Genomic DNA, 8,891 nt, shown 5'->3' on the forward strand with positions numbered 1-8,891 from the left:
TGTCGTTGTATGGAAATTCTTCGGCGGAGGGCAGATATCAGGGCCATCTCGTAAGACGTCACTCCTACGCGCGAGGCCGACGCCTCGAACGCGCCGCAAACTTAGACGACGGCAATCCACGGCACCGCGAAGTGTCTTCGGCATCGACACCGAACTCCGGAGGAAGAAGGCACACCACACGACGGAACCCAGCGGCTTGGCAACACAGACCGAAAAGTGCTACGCTCTTTATTATAAAACTCGCGCGTATAGTTAATGCCGGTTTTCTTGTTTTAAGGTGCCAGTGTGGTTGCTGCATTCTGATGGAGGCCGTCGTCAAGTGTGTCTGCTGCCGGGAGGATCCCGCCGCCGTGCGCAAGCAGCAGGGCCCGCTGAGCTGCGTGACGAGCCCCTTGGATTTCGACTCGCTGCGCATCAATCCGGGTGTGCTACAACTCGCGTTGCATAATATGGGTCATTATGGGCAGAAGAAAATGGGGGCGACAGGGAACAAGTTAGTACAACTTACCTATCGCAAAACTTGCGATCGGCGTCGACACCGTTCAAAGCCTCGGCCCCCGTTTTTCTTGCCGCGCATACGCAAGAGATATCTTTCAATGGCTTTCGTATTTTCGCGAGTCAGCTTTTTTCTTGTTTGCCGTGCGTTTTGTTTCCTTGCACATGCCTCCCAAGCTGCTAGTCGAGGATGAGGAAGACTCCAACGACACGGAGTCGGAGTTGGGCATCGGTCCGTTGTCGGCTGAGATCCTGGGCCTCATGGACCGCATGGCCACGCCCTCCAGTTTGTGACAGAGCGTTCGGCAGCTGTCCCGGTGTCACACTGCTTACGGTACAAAAAATGAAAGCCGTTTAAATCTCCCAGTAACGCCGAATTAGAGCCCAGCTCTTGAGGAGGAGGAGGGAAGGGTACTGAGGGTCACGTGCTCCCGAGGCGAAGGGGTCACGTGACCTCGGGGGGGAGTAATGTGACCTTGGGGGTCACATGACCTCGGGGAGGTCACGTGACGTCGGGGGGGGTCACCTGACCTTGGGGGGTCACGTGACCTCAGAGAGGGTCACGTGGCCTGGGGAGGCGTCACGTGACCTGGGGAGGGGTCACGTAACCCCGCGAGGTCACGTGACCCCCCCTCTCCGAGGTCACCGAAGGTACCCGAGGTCCTCCCGAGGCCCTCCTGAAGGAACCCGAGGTCCTCCCGAGGTCCTCCCGAAGGAACCCGAGGTTCCCCCGAGGTCCTCCCGAGGTTCCCCCGAGGTCCTCCCGAAGGAACCCGAAGTCTTTCCGAAGGAACCCGAGGTCCTCTCGAGGTCCTCCCGAAGGAACCCGAGGTCTTCCTGAACGAACCCGAGGTTCTTCCGAGGTTCTCCCAAAGGAACCCGAGGTTCTTCCGAGGTCCTCGGGTTCCTTCGGGAAAATTTACCCAAATGCACCGCGCGGTTACGCCGACGGCGACGGCGACGGCGACGGCGACGCCGACGCCGCTCAAGCCGGAAACGGGCGCCTAAGAGCTGCGCTCTAAAAAAAAATTGTGCTTTGACTGGCATCACCCGACTGAACATAAATGGTCCGTTGTAAGAACTTTTTTTATCACGTTGTCATGCAGTGTGCTCTAACAAGCAGGTACGGTTGCAAGAAGGCTATGCACTTGGGCTAGTTGGTGATTCATGTTTTTGAGGGTAAAAGCGCTAAAAAACAACGGACAAGTAAAAGAAAAGAAACTAACAACACAGAAAGCGGTGTTGTTCGTTTCTTTTACTTGTCCGTTGTTTTTAGCGCTTTTCCCCTCAAAATACGGTTGCAAGAAGTAGAAAATGTGGTTGGTGCGTTAGAGCGACGCCAACCACATTAGAGGGAAAGGGGGAGGGAGTCACGAGTGCGGGCAACGTCTATTGCAGGGGTGGCCAGGTTGACCCGGCCTATGAGCCGCAAACAAAACCAAAAAACTTGCAAGATCCGCAGGGGGAGGGGGGGGGGGGGGGGCGATGAATGATGTCAACTCGGGCTTCCGCGACCTTCAATAAGGAATGATAGGGAACATCCTTTATCTAAAATGGACAAGTATCACCGGTGAGTGACAAGGGCCGCGAGACTAAACATTTCTTCAACCCCAAGCCAAAGTGCATGCATGGTTTGACAGTCCCTGTCCTTGATGCCTTTCCCCCTAGGGTCCGGCAAACTCCCTCGAATAATAAACGAAACAGTATCTCTGGAAGCATACGAGTGAAAAGCGGTTCGTCTGTACGTAGGGGGGCACAAGGCTGCCAATACGCACGCTGTTCTTTATTCTGAAATCCTTGGGAAACGCGGAAAGGGCGAAAGGGGAGAGGTGGTGGGGGGGGGGGGGGGGGGGGGGGTCCTCTTACGAGGGATCCGCGAGCCGCACTTGGACCAGCGTCGCGAGCCGCGGTCTGGACACCCTTGGTCTATTGTATCTATTTCATATGTCAAGGGCGTGTCAGATGCTGTTCGGAGAGCTTCGAGTCCACTAAGCGTAAAAACTGTTTTTAAACCACATTACAATTTGGCGAATGTGTTACCGAAGCCGAAGGACCGTACCCCTGCAGACGGTCAGAGCGGTGTCATATACAAAGTGCAGTGCGGGGATTGTGACGCTAATTACATTGGCGAAACGGGCAGAAAGAGGGCAGCGATACTGAAAGAACACAAAAGGGACGTTGCCAAGGCCACCCATGCCACGCGGCCCAAGACGGAACTTGTCGAACACTGCTTGACGACAGGACACAGCTTCGACCTGTACAATGATACGACGCTGGCCCGAGAACAAAGGTGGGGGCAAAGGAAATTTGTCGAGTCCTGGTTCATTCGTCGTGTCACATCGGTGCGCAACACCAACCGTGGCCTCCGGGTGGACGTTTACTGTTATGTGTGTGATAAGTAGACTGGTCGACCTCGCCTCATTTCTGTCAGTGTATACTGAAGATGCCACCTGCATAGGTGGCGAAACGTCTGTACGTTGTTGTTATTAATTTGTTAAGTCGGAGTAAACCTTTTCAATCATGAACCGGAGGTGAAAATTCCTCAAACACGGTGAAGTCGGGGTCCTCGAATGTATCATTTGCTAAATCCCCCAAGCGTCCGGACCCGCAGTCGAGGAATAATAGGAACTGTGTACCTTCAGTTCATTAATGTTTGGTAATTTTGACCAATTCGATCATTACACACTTTTGAGTGTGATCCGAAGTCAACCTGAATAAACATCGTGTACAGTTCAAAAACCTGTCATATCACTTTTAATATTTCTCATCAACGTCAGAGTTTTTTTACGCTGTGCCTGCCAATCCACCCATCAACCTCGCTGAGCTGCAGATATCTCCAGCAATATTAGACAGTTTTAATGAACCGTACGCTATAGCTTTGCGTACGCAAGGAAATTGCGGGTTGTGACTGCGCATGCGCAGAACGCAATAAAAGGGATAGCGTATTGCGTACGCACGCAACGCCGGAGATTTTGCGTTGCTGGCTAGCGGGCCTTGCGGGACGCTCTCGAGAGATCTCGGACCCAACGAGAGCGATAGTTTCAAAATGGCGGTTGCCTCGACTGGCGCAGCAAGGGCGACGTGGTGTTTTCGAAGTTCTGTGTTACGTGAAATTGCGTGGTGTTCAGCTCGGCGATTCTTTCTGGGGCCTACCGCGGTCGAATCAGATTGCCGTGCAGCTAAAGGAGTGCACAGTGAAAATGTTCGCCGCTCGGAATGTGCGTGGACGCTGCGATCTGCTCAGCGCTAAGCCTATTCCCACAGTTCATCGCCGACGGTCTAACGACTCTAAAAGAAATCGCCGAAGATCTCGCTATGCACTGGACGTCAGGGTCAACTTCATTCCACGATAGCATTGATAAAAGGTGCCGTTTCCACGGGACGAGTGACGGAGGCTCCGTGATCGAACTTGGCTACGCACTCGTATTCGTAGCATCTTTACCCCGCAGAAAAGCGCGCTTGACGAGGCAGCTGTGGCTTGGTTTAATTTGTAATAAAATGATTGGACACGTTTTCAATTTTAATATTTCTTTCCAGGAGCATGGTTGCGCTATAAGCACGCGGAATTCTACGGCTCTAGCAAATTTAACCAAGATCATGCGCGGTGTTCACTCGAAAACGTAACGCACAACTAAATTTGGTCCGAGCATGTCATTTTTAGCGTACGCTATACTATTGCGTATTGCGTACGTAAGGTCCAGCAACGCTATACTAAAACTGTCTATAATGATTCTCGTGATTGTTGTCTTAGAAGGACTTGCTTAAAAAGCCGATTATTCATGATCAAACACAAGAGTTAGCTCGGAGTCCACGAGGCTGTTTATAGCATTTTTAGCATTTCTAAGGTAATATCAACGTCTGTGAAGTTGTACGGTAATGTTAATATTGTAAGAGATTTCTGCAGCTTATATTGAATGGTGCACATTCCAAGTACACAAGGCTAGGATTTCTGGACACCCCATCTTAGTTGCAACGGCCGTCCCCACTTAGCGCCTAGATCGTGGCATGGCTAAGGCCCCTTAGGGCCTAAGGGGCCTTAGGCAAGGCCGAGCGAAGAGAACCCTTTCTGGCACCCTTTCCTCTTTTTCCCCTTGCCACCTTAGGAGAGAAAAAGAATGGAGGTGGGGGGAGTGTCCTCCTAGAAATAGAAAGAGGAAAATCTCAATTGGTGCTTCTCTTGGAGTCCCAGCTAACGCGAGCAAATCCTGCCCAGTAGCGAAATTCGTCTGTTCAAGCGACACGCCAGATATCGAACGCAGGACTCTGGGACGCTGAAGTCAAGTATAAACGCCTTTGCATCTTTGGAAACCTAACTTGTTGTTTGTGGATATTTAGACAGCGCAATGCTTGTCAAATATTCAAGGGGCGACAAACACTTGTCACCTACTAGTTGCCTCTACGATGATGAGAAATTTACCCATTGTAGTATGACTGTTATATTCCGTTTCACCCTAAAATAGACCGCAGCGGACGCTACGACCCATTGGAGCATATTGAGTGCAGATGACGTGTCACCTACCTCCTTTTCTTGTAGAATGACGCGTAGCGAGCGAAACCACGTGTCACGCCGGTTGTGCTCAATTGACCGGGATGGCTTACTGTGTCCGCTGCGGACCCGCGTAAAAGAGTATAGTCTGGATTTTGTAACGCGCATTACCCAGTAGTGACACTCAACCGCACGGCGGTACAATGCTCATCCAGAGGGGCAGGGTCTGGACTAAACAACTAAACTCATGATTTTTAGGTTCTGAGGGCGAGCTCTCGATCAACCCGCTCGCTTCAAGCGCGAGCTGGGGGCACGGGGCGATGTTTGATCTGCTCGTGCGAGTGCTTCGCAAGCACACTCAAAGCGCGAAATATCCTCCGTCTCACTTCAAGTGTGAGCGCAGCAGAAGCTACGAGAGCGAGCTCCGCTCTTTGAATTTGCTAAGCACGCGCTCTCGTGCATCGCAAGCACTGTTAAGGGCAGCATGCTCGAGCGTCTAGCTCCGGTTTCGCTTACCGCCGAATTCAGAAACCTCACTCAAACTACACTCAAACTGAAGGGCCCCTCAACTTCCTCGAGGAAGGCGCGAGGGCCGGCGCTGGCCAATCGCGACGGCGGATCCGTCCTCGCGATTGGCCAGCGCCGGCCCTCGCGCCTTCCTCGAGGAAGTTGAGGGGCCCTTCAGTTTGAGTGTAGTTTGAGTGAGGTTTCTGAATTCGGCGGTTAGTCTCAGTGGTGCAGGATCTTTCCACGTTGGGGGACCGGTGGCCGAGTGGAGAAAGAAGAAGACGCCGTTTCGAACGGTCGTGCTTTCATGTTCTCCGCTGAAAATCAACAATCGGCCTCAGGCCGAGGCAAACCATCTACCTCTGCTTCTTATACTGGTAACGAAAATCACAAGATGTACTCGGAGAACACTGCAGCGGCACCCATGAACCCAAGAGACGTTCCTGTTCCGGCAACCGGCCAAGATGAGTATAAGATTATACTCCCACGTTTTCCACCTGGAGCCTTGTGCGTAAACTCGGTCTTCCTCCACGCTCACCTCACGGGTCGGCCCCACCGTGTAGTTGACTTTCGCGATGGACTTAGAGGAGTCGTCGATCTGAATGAAGTGGTATCTCTTGGACAGTTTCAGATAAGCCATGTGTGGATTACAGTAAGGTTGACATTTGGGCTAGTTGGTAGTCTAACATATTGAGGTATTTAGCGCACAAGGTAGAAAGAAGAAGGACAAGACAGAAAAGAGCGCTACTCACAACTACGTTTACTGATAAAAAGGGAAGAGAAAAAAAAACACCTAAATAATCCGCCGCGGACTCGTGCACCTGCCACAGCCCTGTGAATGATAGCGGCTAGTTCATCCAGGCTCGTGCGGGCCCTTCATTGTTTGTTCAAGGAATTTCCTTTCCTTGTTTGTTAGCGTAACGGATTCAACGCTAATACAGTTCCTGTCCTCACGAAGGATGTAGAAGGCCTCCAATACCTCGCGGGTCAATTTGTCTTTGTTCTTCCCCAAGATGTTGGCCTCACGGAATAATGGTCTGCATGTGCATTCCCTGCAATGGAGAGGAAGGTTTCCGCCCACTGTAGCCTTCAAGGAGTAATCATGCTCCCGGAGGCGGTCATTGAGGCATCTGCCCGTTTGGCCTATGTAGCTCTTGCCACATAAAAGAGGTATCTTATACACGACGCCCGAAGCGCATGGTAGGAATTCGTTTGCATGCTTCTTGGTGCACGTGGGTTTTGTGGTACCCTCAGCATGCGCATTCACTCTATTGCAAATTTGGCTCCTTTTTTGTGGTGCTGAAAAAACTACTCTGACCCCATAGCGCCTTGCGACGTTCTTTAAATTATGGGACATCCTGTGCAGGTACGGTATTACAACTGGCCTTGTTTGCTTGACACTGGTCTTGTTGGACTGGAAGCCTTTTGCCTTCTTCACCAGAGCGTTTGCCACATCTGCCAGTAGGGCTGACGAATAGCCGGCTTTTGTTAGCCTCTCTACTTGCATGGTGAAGCTGGCTGACATAGTATGAAGACAAGACTTCCTTAGTGCCGAGCCCAGAAACGTTAGAGCTATGCCCCTCTTGATGATTTTTGAGTGCGCCGAGCCGTAGTCTAGAATGGCTTTCTTGGAACGTGGGCTGTACGACCAACAAACATGGGTGTCTCCCAGGTGGAGTGAAAGATCCAGGTACTGAAGTATGTTTTCTTTGGGCACCTCAAATGTACACTTAAGGCCGCCTCCGTACTCAGCAAAGGTCTCCATAATGTCTGCTACTTGCATGTTCATACGTTCGTCATCTTGAAGAATAACCAGGAAGTCGTCAACATACCTGGCGACCTTGTTCACATTTTTGCCTTCAAGCGCACTTTCTATCGCACAGTCCACTGCTCCCAAGTAGATGTCACTAAGGACTGGGGCAACGCAGGAACCGATACAGACTCCTGACTTCTGCAGATAGCACCCATCCCGCCACCCAACTATCATAGACTTCAGGTAGAAATGTAGCAGCTCCATAAAGCTCTCAATGGGTACTCAGCTGGAACTTCAGAAAGCGAGCTCTCCATTAGCTTCTATACAATCCTTCACCGAGGTCAGTAGCTGGTCGTGTGGCAAGGAATAAAAAAGATTCTCCACGTCAATGCTGAAAGCGGTTCTCTTCTCAGGACCCCCTAATCGGAGATATTCCACTATCTCCTCACAGTTTGCAACCCTGAAGGGGTCTCTAATGCTTAGGGCGGACAGTCGTTTTTGAAGATAGAAAGCAACTTGCTTTTGCCACGATCCCTTTTCTGTGACAATGGCTCTAAATGGACAGGCCTCTTTATGTGTTTTTACGCTGAAGAAGACCTCGAGATGTAAGCGCTCTGCTTTCCCAACTCTTGCGGCTAACTGGGTTAACGCTAGCCGCTCACACAGATGTTTCGCTTTATCTCTTGTTTTCTTCAGGGCGACTTGCACCGGTCTAAAAATTTTCTCAATAGCTGCCATATCCTTTTCGTTGTACTGGCCGTCTGGCAACACTACAAAATGTCCTTCCTTATCAGATAACAGGACGCGTAGTCCGTTAGTGACCATGTATTCTACCAAGGGCCTAAACGGTCCCACTGGTCCTCTTTTTTGCAGAACCTGAAGGTTATCCACGCACTCAGAGATGCACCTTGATCGGTCCTCCTCTACTGTCCGGTATGCTACTTTCTTGGCTAGTGTGACCAACTCCGGTGGGCTCAAGACTGGCTCGTAGCAAAACTTAGGGCCTACCTCCAACCGCTTGCCAACATCCGGTGGAATCGTTACATCACCTAGGATTGTGAACTTGCCCGCCTGGGAGGAAACCTTGTCTTTCTTGGTTGGTAGATGGGGTCTAATGCTTTGCCAGAGGAACTCCGTAGCATCTCCCGCTGACTTGCTCATCCTCTGGAAGTATCTTCGTTTTTGTCCATCATTGCCAGTACTCGAAGCACAGGCTACTCGCAGGCAGTCTCTGAAATATCTTTCCTGGCGCCAGTATTCCGATCGCAGCACACGGCATACCCTTCTCGTATGCCCAGTCGATGGAGCAAGGAAGCCGCACACACCTCTGAGTTCCACTGGACAGGTACCTCTTCGAATGTGCCAAGAGGCCACCCGGGCACTACACACACGCTGGCCGATTAGGTTAACAAGGATACATGGATCCGAGAAAGGAAGGTTGAAGCTTACAGGATAAGTGCCCGATGCAAAAGAAATAAACTGCAGTAAGGTTGACGACTGGGCATACGAGAGGGTATGCCGTGTGCTGCGATCGGAATACTGGCGCCAGGAAAGATATTTCAGAGACTGCCTGCGAGTAGCCTGTGCTTCGAGTACTGGCAATGATGGACAAAAACGAAGATACTTCCAGAGGATGAGCAAGTCAGCGGG

The 8,891-nt window shown here is 51.3% G+C and overlaps 1 protein-coding gene across 1 annotated transcript; it reads right to left on the reverse strand.

Moving 5' to 3' along the window:
• Positions 1–6,368: 6,368 nt before the first annotated feature.
• Positions 6,369–8,402, reverse strand: LOC120849406 (the record flags this gene model as incomplete). The annotated part of the gene is given in 1 exon segment (XM_040221614.1): positions 6,369–8,402. A coding segment is annotated over 1 exon segment (2,034 nt), but the record flags the coding sequence as incomplete, so codon positions are not given.
• Between the last annotated feature and the right edge of the window lie 489 nt (positions 8,403–8,891).

Source organism: Ixodes scapularis, unplaced genomic scaffold, assembly GCF_016920785.2.
Source record: "Ixodes scapularis isolate PalLabHiFi unplaced genomic scaffold, ASM1692078v2 PGA_scaffold1__304_contigs__length_218370807, whole genome shotgun sequence".
Classification (NCBI taxonomy): domain Eukaryota; kingdom Metazoa; phylum Arthropoda; class Arachnida; order Ixodida; family Ixodidae; genus Ixodes; species Ixodes scapularis.